This window comes from Pristis pectinata, chromosome 4 (assembly GCF_009764475.1).
Source record: "Pristis pectinata isolate sPriPec2 chromosome 4, sPriPec2.1.pri, whole genome shotgun sequence".
In the NCBI taxonomy this organism is placed as follows: domain Eukaryota; kingdom Metazoa; phylum Chordata; class Chondrichthyes; order Rhinopristiformes; family Pristidae; genus Pristis; species Pristis pectinata.
The window spans coordinates 106,118,955-106,132,553 of record NC_067408.1 but is presented as its reverse complement, the minus strand read 5'-3'; the positions used below and the strand labels follow the sequence as shown (position 1 = coordinate 106,132,553).

At 39.6% G+C, this 13,599-nt stretch overlaps 1 protein-coding gene across 11 annotated transcripts in view; it reads left to right on the top strand.

Annotated features, from left to right (window-relative positions):
* The window catches only part of erg (ETS transcription factor ERG), a 205,650-nt gene that overhangs the window by 82,761 nt on the left and 109,290 nt on the right, over positions 1 to 13,599 (top strand). The window contains exons 1-2 of one of the 11 annotated variants that reach the window (XM_052014591.1): positions 8,921 to 9,020; positions 10,457 to 10,483. The exons of 7 other annotated variants lie outside the window; for them this stretch is intronic. In XM_052014591.1, the coding sequence (XP_051870551.1) occupies positions 9,003 to 9,020; positions 10,457 to 10,483 (45 nt within the window). In that variant the 5' untranslated portion in view covers positions 8,921 to 9,002. Of the gene's footprint in view, positions 1 to 8,899; positions 9,021 to 9,115; positions 9,353 to 10,456; positions 10,484 to 13,599 lie in introns of those variants that run through there. 3 more of the 11 variants (XM_052014595.1, XM_052014592.1, XM_052014597.1) reach the window with 3 other exon arrangements.

Below are 13,599 nucleotides of genomic sequence, written 5' to 3'. Positions count from 1 at the left end.
TGCCACCTACACTAACTCCTCTCTTTCTCAATTCTGATGAAAGGTCTCAGACCTGAAACATTTAACTATTTCTCCTTCCACAGATGCTGTCTGACCTGCTGAGTTTTTCCAGCATTTTCTGTTTTTAGAAGATTGGTGATTATTGCTGCTCAGTAGACTGTTGCTCTTGGGATCTTGGTCTTCAAAAGCTTCATTTCTCATGTGACCATAGGCCGGGATAGCCACCGCAGACATTGGTGGATTCCAACATTGATGTCTGCCCTCACTGAAAGGTGGCTTCCGAGTGCTCCATGTTTTCCAAGATCTTGGATCTTGATTGACAGGATGGGGAATGACCTTCATTTTTCTGATATTTAGCGTGAGGCCAGGTTTTTCATACACTTTGGGTGCAGAAAATCTTTATTTACTTTTCCCAGCTGCCAATTTCTCCCATTTATATGAATGGGTCTGCTGTGCTTGTGACATGTTAACCCGACGTGGATTCAGTGGACAGAACCTGCAGAAGTTTGGACTGTCCTGTCTTCATGAAAATTGCAACAAGGCAGTGAAGATGTCCCACAGCTGAGGCTTTTCTGAGCAGCAGACTGCACTGCAACCTCAACTCAGGAAATGCTGAGTTATGGCCATATCCACCACAAATCCATTTAGATCTTGGCAGAAGATATGCCTCATTGCAGTAACTTAGCTTTGTCCATTATTCAGTTGTGGTCTATTTTGTGCTCTTTCCTCACAGTGCCTTGTGATTAGATGGGTTAGGAAGCCTTTGATTCTGGTTACATTGACAGATTTGGGTTGGGGCTCAAGTTTCATTTCAGCACTTGAGTGCATATCCTATGTTGATGCTTTATTCTATCCTGACAGTGCTACTTGTCTGAATTGATGACTCTCAAATAATATAGAGACACAAGGGATTGCAGATGCTGGATTCTGGAACAATAAACGAGATGCTGGAGGAATTCAGTGGGCCAGGCAGTATCTGTGGAAGGAAATGGACGGTTGATGTTTCAGGTTGAGGTTCTTCAACTGGACTGAAAGAAGGACAGTGAAGCTGTTGAAAGATGAATAGGAAGTTCTGAATGTTTGGAGTAACATTTCTATGCCACCAATACCATAAATTGATCAAATCATTTACCTCATTTTCTATTTGTGGGATCTTGCTTTTTACTAATTAGCTGACCCATTTGCCTACATAATTATAACATCTGTACTTCAAAAGTAGTTACTTGACTGTGAAGTACTGAGGATGTGAAAGAAAGTGAACAACTATCTAACTTCCACTTTGCACTTGTGCTGTACAGTCTCATTGGGGTTGGAGGTTATGTAAGAAAATCATGTGTGCAAGACTGTCTCACACCACAGAGTGGCGTAGTACACTAGAACACCAAAACGTAGTGAGACCAGGCTGCTGTTTTTTCCTTTCATGCCTCAGGCTAGAATCCATGTCCTTCCAAATATTTAAAATCTACTATTTAGAAAGAGAGATTCTACAGAAATGATACCAAATTTTAGGAAGAAGTGAATGGAAATAAAGAAGCTTAATATACAGAAGGGTGTGAATATTTTAATAGGTTTTAGTGACAAATATGTCTTAATAACAGCTTTTGTTCCAGTAATCATTCAAAAGATGTTAGAATGCTGGACCTTTCAGTGATCACTAGAACAGGTACTCACAACACTCCAAGTATTACTACTGATGCTCATGAGATTTAAAAAGGGAGGAAAGTTTGAGATAATCTCAGGGAATTCTTTGCCAATGCCTTAAGCAACTAACTAGTTAAAATCAATTACTTGGTCAATTTAATTATTCACTATCCTTATTCACATCTGGCATGCTCACTTTTCAAATCAATTTCACCATTTTGCATGGTCATTCTGATTATTTTTTTATGACCATATGTGTTCTGCCCTTGTAAGCTCTTCCAGCCCCAATATCCTTTGAGATACATGTATCCACTAACTTTGGCCTCTTGCTCGTTTCCAAATTTAATTGGTCCATCATTGGCAGTTGCGAAGGCTTTTATCCCAGCTCTCTCCTTCAAATCAGTGGGAACCTTGTTAAATCTGTGGATCAGGCTTCTCAGGCTTGTTGTAGGACTTCAATTTACAAAGAAAAATTGATGGAGCAATTGTGGCACATGCCATTCCCATCTCTCAATATATTGAGCAAATAATTTACTTAATATATGCTCAATAAATTAGCATATATAAAATTAATAACCAAAGAATTCCGGTGGATGAGAAGAACATAAATGTTGTCTGAACTCCAAAGTAATTTGCTAGATTATTACTGCTCTGTTGAGTATCCTCCCAACATCTTTTGCCCTACCTCCCAGATCACAATTCCTGCTAACTGCCATGTTCTGCTGCTTCCTTTTCCATTGAGGGAAACCAGGTGGCGTGCAATGTATTAAAGAATCACCATGATTGAATGGGGCTGAATGCCATTACCACTTGGAATTCAAACTGAAAATCTGCTCTGATAATTTGATTCTGGAGGCAGCGATTGTGTTGTATGCCATTGCTTTTTGGAAGTGTACCGGGAGTGTGCTTTTTGGCTGGTCACTGGCTTGTTGAAGAGTGTGGAGACATAGACCTGTCAATCAGGGACTGAGGCTTCTTCCCCACTCATTTCCAGACAATCCTGCAGGCTAATACTTTGATTAGAGGAGTTCCATATGGAAGAAAATTATTGTTTTAACCTTTTGTCTGTCAGAAGAGTCTCTCATCTAGATATTAATATATATTAAAATTAAGTTTTCACCTGAATGAAAGAATCTGAGTGTAGAGTTGTAGGAAGGTAAGATACTGAGAAGATTCAGCGAAGGTAATAAAGAGTAAAGGGAACTTTTAAAAATAAAAATGTATGATGTAATCAAGCAAAAGCTCTTATGTTTTGTGCTTTAACACATTCTGTATTAAAATTGTGAATTTGGCTTGTTGAGAGGTTCACAGAAAATGAGCCAACTTAATTTCTAAACCCTAAAGGTACAAGTTCTGAAAATCTGAAGTAGATAAAAGCAGAAAAGTTGGCAAACACAGAGCAAGTTAATCAGCAGCTAAAGGAGAAAGAGCGGCTCAAGTTTCTCAGCCCATTCCCAGCATCTTGTATGTTCATCAAGGATTTCATGTTTTATTCAATGATTATTCCCATATTCCTTCTTGCCGTCTAATTCACAGTAGATACAGTTTATACAAATTAAGGCCACTCTGGAGAACAGGAGGTATTTAACCATATGCTGTATATATGTTGTCTGCAGGGAGCCATAGCATATTTTACACCCGTCTGGTTCAGTTCAGCTCAGTTTAGCTCAGCTTCTAATCAGCAGGAAACAGAGCAATTTTGCAGCAGTTATTACAAAACACTGCCGCTTTTTTTTTCGCCCTAAGAGCAGTCTCAGGGCCAATTGTGTTGAAATTGTTAGAAATGAGGAAGTTATTATTTTTATCCTTCAACTATAAAGGGCAGGTCTAATTTTATAGAACTCTTCACATTGACAGTATTTAGGGTGAAAGTATCACTTACAATTTTTTTCTATAAAATATTGACGTTTCATTTACAAGATCTTTAAAATTACATTCACTGATGCATGTTCGTGATGCTGAAAGGACTTCTATTCATGAGCCTTGAGTAACAGTTGACCAACATCTCCAACCTATATGAGGTATCTGTGGTTTCCTTCACCGATCTGGTGATAAAAGTGTTAAAGGTGTGTGCAGGCATGAGGGACTCCACTGTATCACCTAACAGGTAAACATAAATACTCTGTTTGCAGTCCCTGGCACCCCTCATCTTGCCCACTGCTTTCTCATCCCAACCTCACAACTGTTGCTTTTGGTCTAACACAGGTTACATTTGTAGTACAGCTGGAGCATTGGTGCAAACATATTTTGCCTTGGTTCTGATACTAAATCAGTAAAGAAAGACTCAGTCCTCCAGAAAGGTTATTTGATACTAATGGTATATTTCAATTGTACCATTTTGCCACAAACAGTAAACTGAAATCTTACCACATGATTAGCAATTTCACCTCACAGTGCACTCCTCTCCTTTCCACACCCTACCCCCCTCATCTTCTCACAAGCACCCCTCCTTCCTATAAACTGAAGTCTTTCAGATCCAGGTTTGTGTCATCTAAGCATTCTTTGATGATTAATTCTGTCATCTGCTCTTTTCAACTGGCAGTGACCAGAACGTTGAGCTTTGGCTCTTCATCTGATTCTTGTGTTGTAGCCAAAGAGCCCATTCCTCAACCTCCTGAATTGCAATGTGGTTTAATCCATCCAGAGGTACAGTAAACACAATCATCATCATGTTATGACTCCAAGAGGAAAATGCAGGGAGCAGCATCAACCAGCATACATGACTTTATTAGATCTCATAAAAGCCTTTGACTTCATCAACTGAGAGAAGTTGTAGAGAATCTTTCTCAAATCTGATTGCCTTATGAAATTCATCTCCATCCCATATGATAGCATGCAAGCCATCACCTTAACCAATGGGACCACAACAGACCCAATCCCTGGGCAGACTAGAATTGAACAAGGCTCTGTTATTGCCCCAACACATTTTTCAATGTTTCTCACTATAATACTCCACCTGATCTCCCATAAGCTTCCCACTGGAGAGCAACTTGGGTCACGCAAGGCTGTGTATAATGCAATATGAAATGCAATTTTCCATTTTGGCAAGAAAATTTCTAAAAAATGCATATTAGCTAAATAGTGAGAGATTAGAGTTCTGATATGCAGAGGAATCTGGTGTTCTAGTGCACGATTCATGAGAGGCTAATAAGCAGGTACAGTACCTATTAGCTTCCCCAAATACAATGCTGTTGTTTTGTTGCAAGGTGGAATTGAATAGAAAAGTTGAGAGGTTATACCTCAGTTATAAAGAACATTGGTGAGATCATAAGTGGGGTACGGTGTACCACAGGTTGTCTTATGAGGAAATGTTGTGCAAGGTAGGTTTGTACCTGCTGGAGTTTAGAAGAGCAAGAGGGGACTGACTAAAACATGCAAGATCCTGAGAAGTCTTGATGGGATGGAGGTGGGAAAGATGTTTCCCCTTGTGGGAGAATCTGGAACGAAGGGTCACTGTTTAAAAATAAGGGATTGCCCATTTAAGAGAGATGAGGTGAAATTTTTCTCTCAGAGGACCGTGGGTCCTTGGAACTCCTTTTCCTCAAAGGAGGATGGAAGCAGAATCTTTGAAATTTTTTATGGTAGAGGTAGACAGATTCTCAAAAGAAAGTGGGTAAAAATTTATCTTGGGTAAACAGGGATAACAAAGTTACAATCACATCAGTAATAATGTTATTTAATGGTACAGCATGTTTGAGGAGCACTGCTCCTAATTCATACAATTGTATGTTCGGATATTTTTTAATAGAGTCCATTGAAATACAGTAGAAAGGATTTTTGTTTGATTGCATCATTCATCTGTATTAAAGATATATCCTGAGCATTATATTTTTAGTCAGTTATTATCCTCTCTGTACATTCTCAGCATCTAGCCTTGCTAGAACTCTGCATAAAGAGTATTTGACAGAAACCTTTGTATCCTCTTTGCCACAGGTGAGGTCCTAGAGGACTGGAGAATAGTCAATGTTGTTCCTATGTTGAAGTAGGGCAATAGGGATAAACCAGGAAATTATGGGTGGGCGAACCTTATATCAGTGGTCAGAAAATTATTGGAGAGGATTCTTCGGGAGAGGATCTACTCACACCTAGAAAAACATTGACTTATCTGGGAGAGTCAGCATGACTTTGTGTGGTGGAGGTCACATCTTATAACCTTGATTGAGATTTTTGAGGAGGCGATGAAGGTGATTGATGAAGGTAGGGCAGTGAATGTTGTCTACATGGACTTCAGTAAAGCATTCGACAAAGTCCCTCATGGCAGGCTGATCCAAAAGATTAAGGCCAGGGGATCCATGGTGATTTGGTAGATTGGATTCAAAATTGGCTTGGATGTAGAAGATATAGGTATTATTCTGACTGAAGGTATGTGACCAGTGGTTTTCCACAGGAATCAGTGCTGAGCTTCAGTTGTTTGAGATTGAGTAATAAGTTTGCAGATGACAAAAAATTTTGTGGAGTTTTGTGGAAAAACTTACTTGCTATGTGCCTGTGAGGCTGCGGCATACATTTTTCAATGCACCTGTGCACACATGTACTTATGCAAATGACAATAAACTCAACTTTGACCTTAGATAGTGAGGAAAGTTGTCAAAGGATACAGAAGGACATAGACCAGTTGGAAATATGGGCAGAGAAATGGCAGATGGAGCTTAATCTGGACAAGTGTGAGGTGCTGCACCTTGGGAGGTCAAATGTAAGTGGAAAGTACACAGTAAATGGTAGGACCCTTGGATGCATTGATGTACAGAGGGATCTTGGGGTGCAAGTGAATAGCTCCCTGAAAGTGGCAACACATGTAGGTAGGGGTGGTAAAAGAGGCATATGGTATGCTTTCCTTCATTGGTCAGGGCATTGAGTATGAATGTTGGGATGTCATGTTGCAGCTGTATAAAACTTTGCTTCAGCCTGTGTGCATTTCTGGCCACCACATTACAGGAAGAATGTGGAGGCTTTGGAGACGGTGCAGAAAAGGTTCACCAGGCTGTTGCATGGATTAGAGTATTAGCTATAAGAGGTTGGATAAACTTGGATTGTTTTCTCTGGAGTGTCGGAGGCTGAGGGGTACCTGACAGTATAATATAACATTTGAAAGGAATAGATAGTCAGGGCTTTTTTTCCCAGGATACAAATGTCAAATACTGATAGGCATAGGTTTAAGGTGAGAGGGGGAAAAGTTTTAAAAGAGATTTACAAGGCAAGTTTTTTTTTACACAGAGAGTAGTAGATGCCCAGAACATGCTGCCATGGGAGGTGGTAGAAACAGATAGATAGTGACGTTTAAGAGGCATTTAGACAGGCACATGAACAGGCAGGGAATGGAGGGATGTAGACCATGTGCAGGAAGTTAAGATATAAGTTATTTATTTATTAGTCACATGTACATGCGTGAAATGCGTCTTTTTGCGTTACTGAGAATGTGCTGGGGGCAGCCCGCAAGTGTTGCCACTCTTCCGACGCCAACATAGCATGCCCACAGCTCTTAACCTCTATGATTTTGGAACGTGGGAGGAAACCGGAGCACCCGGAGGAAACTCATGCAGACACGGGGAGAACGTACAAACTCCTTACAGACAGCGGTGGAATTGAACTCGTGTCGCTGTAATAGTGTTACGCTAACCGGTACACTGCCGTGCCGGCTATGTAGCGCAGCTTATCATGGCTTGCACTGTCATCATGGGTCAAAGGGCCTGTTCCTCTGCTGTACTCTTCTATGTTCCATATTCTAAATAAAACTATTAGGTTCATTGTCATAACCACTTTACGATTGGGAAGAATTGTTAAGATAATAAAGCTGCAAATACTAGATTGGAGTTCACCACTATACAACATTCACTCTTTTCTCAAGGGTGACCTACTTCTTCCCCTGTGCACTTCCTCAGGAATGGCCATAAGATTACAACTCGTTCATTTTAGTTCAGAACATAAGGCAGCAATCTCATCCATTTCCTCTTTTGTAACTCTTTATAATCTTCAAATAATGTGGATACATGCATCTTAGCAAGGTAACATCAGCCCAAAACAATGAGAGGAATAAGCAAAGCCTTACTCTGTTATTTAGAATAATGTCAGAGAGTAGCCTTTATTACAGGAAACATCAATCCTCGGCACTATCACTTTACACAGAAATGCTTAGCAAGGAAGAGATCTTAAGGCAAACTAGGCAGCTTAAGGAACTGTTTGTAGGCTGTTCTGGTTTCATGAATAAGCAATAAATGACAAAACATTAGTGAAATAAAATGGATGGAAAAGTGAACTAATGCAAGGAAAGAATTAACTGCATTATTTGAATTAATTCCTACCTAATCATTTGAAATACTCCGTGGGGGATAACTTTATCATCTGATCACAGATCCCTTGCAGGATATAGCCAGTTCGTAGAAAAAAAATGTTCCTGCAGATCGATAAGGTTTTATTGAATTGTTACACAAGGCCAGATATTAATTTGACTTAAATTTAAAATTTTGGGCTAATGGCTGTTCAAAGAGACTAAAGAGAAATCCTAAATGATCTCTAGCTGCATTTTCAGGAAGAGGGCAAGAATAAGGCTTACAGCATCTAGTGATGTCAATGGAGTTGCGATAAATTCAGGCAGTTGGTTGTGTTCGGCAGTGGGGAGGAGGGAACATAAGAACTTGATGTGGAAATGATCATGGTTTCAGAAGCCTGGCATTTATGGACATTTTGTAACCATGTATGTGTTTGCTGCATAATATTTAATTGATAAGGAACCAATGTATTTGCTCTCTTATTGTCCCATACTGGAACACATATTTCATTGGAGATCAGTTTAGCTTCTCTGTCATATCCTCTCACTGACAACAAAGACCACTTGTGAGATACCAAAGGTCTTCAATATCTGATTTATACAAACATGAATCAGCATCTTCAAGAGTGATAGGGAGAAAAAATACAGTGGTGTGGGGAAGGAATGGAGGAAATAATAATAATACAATGCACCCTGCCTCCACTCTAGACAAGCTAAGGTCAGGTTTTAAAGCTCATCTTTTAGTAAGACATCTGCATCCTGTGGTGAAACTCAGTCACTATCAATTCACACCTGCCTTGAAGACCAGCTTTAGAAATGCATCGGGGGAAAAATAAAGAAAAGAAATCATCTACTATACATCAAGAAAAACAACATTGTTTTCTGGTCTCTCTTATCTCTGTACTCCAAAATATCCTGTTTCTTAGAGCTAAGCCAGCCAGAACCAATAGAAACCTCTTCCTGCTACAGACTGACTTCATTTCCCAGACTTAGCACAATCTCGCCGCCTCTAAAAAAAACTTCAACAACTCTGACTGGGCATAAGTTTCTTTAACAATATATAGATTAGAAAAAAAGAACGTACTTTTGAATTAAAATGGCCACCTCAATAAAGGTAAGAGTCGCTAGAATTCTGTTTTAAATGCTGCGTTGCAAATCATTGCTCTTCACCAGATGCGTTAAACGGTGAAAAAAGCAACACCCTCTTTTCCACAATGGAAGGCGATGAGCAGATTTCCTTTGTGCTGCCTGTAAAATTTCCTCTTTCCTTCTCGGACTGTCTGGGTCGTTTGAAAAACTTTTTGAGGAAAAGATAGAGATTTTCACACATGCTCTGGGTAGAAGAGAGGTGCTATATCATTACTTTCTTCCTCCTTGAATTTTTTTCTATCTCGGTGCCAGTTTCGTGAGTTTGGTTGAGTGATCACTTGAAAGAATGAGAGTAAGGTAAGCCACTGCCCTGAGAAGTTTGAGTGTGAAGGTTGACTCCCTTTACTAAATTATTGGGTAATTTCATTGGGCTTGGTACGTACTCTAGATTTAACTTGGAGTCCATTGGTGCCAGATTGTTGGATGCATTGTAAAACATTTCAAATGCATGTTTTGGTTCAACATTTTTGTAAACTTGCCTGTTTAGATGAAAGTTGTTGAGAAATTTCAATGGATATTTGTAGAAATGAAATTATTTTTCTGGGTTTATAAATGTGAATTGCCATACTGGATTGTTAATACAAAAAAGCTCATTCAGCTTATCCTAGCAACTTTAAAAATAGTAATTTTAGTTCCAAGGAATTTTGCTTCTCACAAAGAATAATAAGCACCATTTAGGAAGCAGAACGAAAGATGTTTTTGTTAATATCAGAACTGTGCAATAGTGTGTGGAATCTGAATTTATCTTGAATCTCAATTTGATTCAACACATTTATTTATGTGTTCTTAATTTTAAATTCTCCTGTTTGAGGTGCTGGTGAACAAAAGTTACTGCAATATGTTTTAATGAAGAGGCCCTTTCAATTTGATTGCTGTATTTTGAGGTTATTTTTAAATTAGGGAGAAAATTGTGAACAGAGCAGCTGTCCAGTGGGTGTGGTGGAGTGGATGTATGGTTGGTGCTTGCTTGTCTTTTTATATATGCATTTCATGGGGAACAATTCTCCTCCTGGGTTTTGATGTAGCTACTGGCCTTGTTTCCAATTTCATTCTTAAAGCACCTCCTTACAAAGCCCAAAAATGAAGCACATGCAGTATCTTTTTTTAGCCTACATGGGGGAAACATTTGGAGTTTCCAAAAACACTTTCCTTGTAGAAATTGAGAAGGGGGAAGCCATTTATATGAGCTCTGGTGTATGAGGAAACTTAACTGCTGCAGGACTGTCCAATTAAAGTTGGAGTCCAACTTTACTTTGATGCCTTTCAGCGGTTTTCTACTTTGGTGCATTTGAGCGTTCTACTCACAGGCAGTAATGGTTCTGGTCATCTTGAAGATGTCAACTTGAAAACGGAAAATAAATTGTAAAAATATAACTTACTGGGGCTATGTTGTCTCCACAGATTAAATACAGTGCACTTGGCATAGAGGTATGTCATATTTCATTTAAGTCTATTATTCCAGGTTGAGCTGCAGCACTTGAACACTGAGCAAGAAATCATTCTTGAGGCAGCAGATGCCAACTCTGCTAGCGTAGAATATTCCAGCACACACTGGCTGTTTTTCTGCGTAGCCTGTGTGTGGGATGAATGCTCAGCGGCCCAGGTTACAGCTTCATGCTTGTGCTTGTGGAAAGAGCCTGCCATTCAGGAGGTTCTGGCAACCACAGCTGGAACTGCAATTTAAGCAGCAAAGCAGCCGATGTGTACAGAACAAAAATCTAACGAGTGCTTGAATGCACAGCAAATGTGCAGTATCATAATCCTTCTAGTTTCACTTTGATGATTTTGACTGACCATACTCTCTGTATTTTAGTAGCTTTGCATTTCTTCAGTAATTTTTCCCCACAACTTTCTTTTCCATGCCAAAAAACATTATTGAATAAGAAATTGCTACTGACTACATTGTGGCATGATCATTTCTGTGAAATGTGCACTTTATGCTATTTTGATGGCGATGCTTACTTTGATAGAACTGTAGCTTCGGTATAAATGGGGGCAGGTGACCTGTCCTACACTTCACCCACTCACTGGGAAACACAGACAGAAGTGATCACCTTCCTCTGATTTTTCCCTCCTCTCCCTGTAAAGGAAATCTTGGTATTCCGTCTCTCCCAGGTGAGGATCTTCAACTTTCTTTATGCAAAACATTGACTTTTTTAAACGCCAGGAACTATTCAGAGAAAAATGAATGCTTTACTTTTAACCACACTTGTATAAAGCTATATTATGGCTTCATAATGCCCTAAGGGACAATCCTTAAATCTCAGCAGGATTTTATTACTGAAGACTAAGTGGCACCAGTAATAATTAAATTGATGAATAGTCTTTGTGCACATTCAGTGTTGTGGATTTGAATCTGAACTATGGTTATATATGTCTAAGGTTATAGCCCTCCTAGGAGCTCAACAACTAGGTTATTCTGCTTGATAATTTTAACTCTAGTAGAATAAATGTTTTAACGAGTCTGTAACTATTATAGTGCTCTTCTGACTGCTTCTCAACTCATACCCTTTTTAAACTTGTGTGTCCAAAATTCTTTCTTATCTATCCCATCTCATAACATCCCTTCTGTGTTTACTGATCAACTTTATTTATCAGCCAGCTCTGCGTTAAACCTAATTCTCCATGGCTTTCAAATCCTTCCATGGCATCACCTCTCTCTCACTAGATAATTACATACACTTCAATACCCTTTCCAACTTGCACATCCTCAATTTCCATCAGCTTTGGGGGTCATTGTTTTTAGCTGCCTAGAGCTTAAACTCCGGAATTTCCTTCCTGAACGTCTCTGTTCCTCTACCTCTCTCTTCTATCAAGAATTCCTTAAATCTAAGCTTTTTGTCGTCTGCCCTGTTCTCTTGATGTGTCATTTTTTTTACTGATCATGTTCTTGTGAAGAGCTTTGGGATGTTTTCTTATGTTAAAGACACAATATATGTGGGCTGTTGTTTGCAGAGGACAATGCAATCATGCATCAACTAAAACATCAAGAATAATATGATTTATTAGTTCCCTTCTGATCCTGTTAAAATTGAACTCTCCCTTTAAGTTTTTTTTTATATTTCTGTTAATCAAAGGGGCAAGCGGAGATTGTTTTCCTGTTTTACTAGGGCAACTGTTAGAATTAATGCAGTGCTAATCTGGTTTACGAAACTAGGAGTGACATGAAGAAAAACTTTGTCTTGCAGTGAGTAGTCATGATCTGCAATTCACTACCCAAAGGGGTCATGGAAGCAGAGTCAATTGTTGATTTCAAAAGGGAATTGGAAAGATTGAAGAACCACCTTCTGCACAACAAACAGATCCTGGCTGACTACATAAATACTCACAACAACTGATCTTGACCCCTCTCCTTCTGGCTTTTGACCTAAGGTTCAGCTTTGCAACCAGAGGGAGCTCCCTTCAATCACCATTCCAACTCCTTCCTGTGTCTACCACCTACCCACTGTGAATCTATTTCCACAACCTTCCCAATCTCTTTCTTGCACTGCAGTGGTGGAACAAGCAGAGAGGAGACTTTGGTCCTTATGCTCAATAGGATTGTGCCACAATCTAGACCAGAAAATGTGTTGACATGCCGTGCATTGCTGACTTAGTGTGCTCTTCCCAGCACAGAATAATGGCTGGAAGCATATCATTTGGTAACAATTCAGAAGAGAATTGCTGAGTGATACTTGTCACAAGTTCAGAGCATTCATAACTTACATGCCTGTGCATTGTATGGAATATTCAACCTCTTGCTCTGTCCTTGGACTCGGTTGGAGGAAATTGGTTCTGGATCATCCTGAACTGAGAGGCCAGATGCATTTCCCATCTGGCACCCCAGTTTTAACTTTCAGAGCCTCATTCATTTCGATAGGGTGACCTACCTGGATGGAAAATGTAAGTGAAGATAAGTAGTTTGATTTTAATCAATATCTGTATTTTAGTTAATTTACATCAGATAAACACACAAAGGCACTGGAGGAACTCAGAGGGTCAGACAGCATTTATGAAGGGATATGGACAATCGACATTTCGGGTGGAGGTGCTTCGTCGGGACTGGTGAAGGAGTGAGGCCAGCAGTCCAGATGAAGGGTCTGGACTCAAAATGTCGACTGTCCATTTCCCTACCAAACCTGCTGACTTCTAGCGCTTTGCGTGTTGCTCCAGATTCCAGCATCTGCATTCTCTTGTGTCTTGCATCAGATAAGTTTGTTTTAAAATACATTTATTGATTTTTTAAAATTCTTGTTTATTAAAAGTTAAATTTATTTCAACTGTTTTTATGTCTCTGATGAACAGAGATATTTGGACTCAATTGAAAATGCCTTTGACAGCATGAAAAGGTCATCAGGGTAGTCTGAAGTTGGGTGTAAAGATTTCTCAAGTTCCGTCACCAGAGGCCTGGTTGCTGCTTGCAAACCATCAGCCTCATGAGATTGCCATAGCAGTGAGACCTTGAGTTTGTTTGGACCCATTCAACAACAAAAACTGACTGCAGATGTGGGAAGAATTCAGGGAACGAGCTGGGTACAAGTTGGGTCATATACTATTAGGCCCAC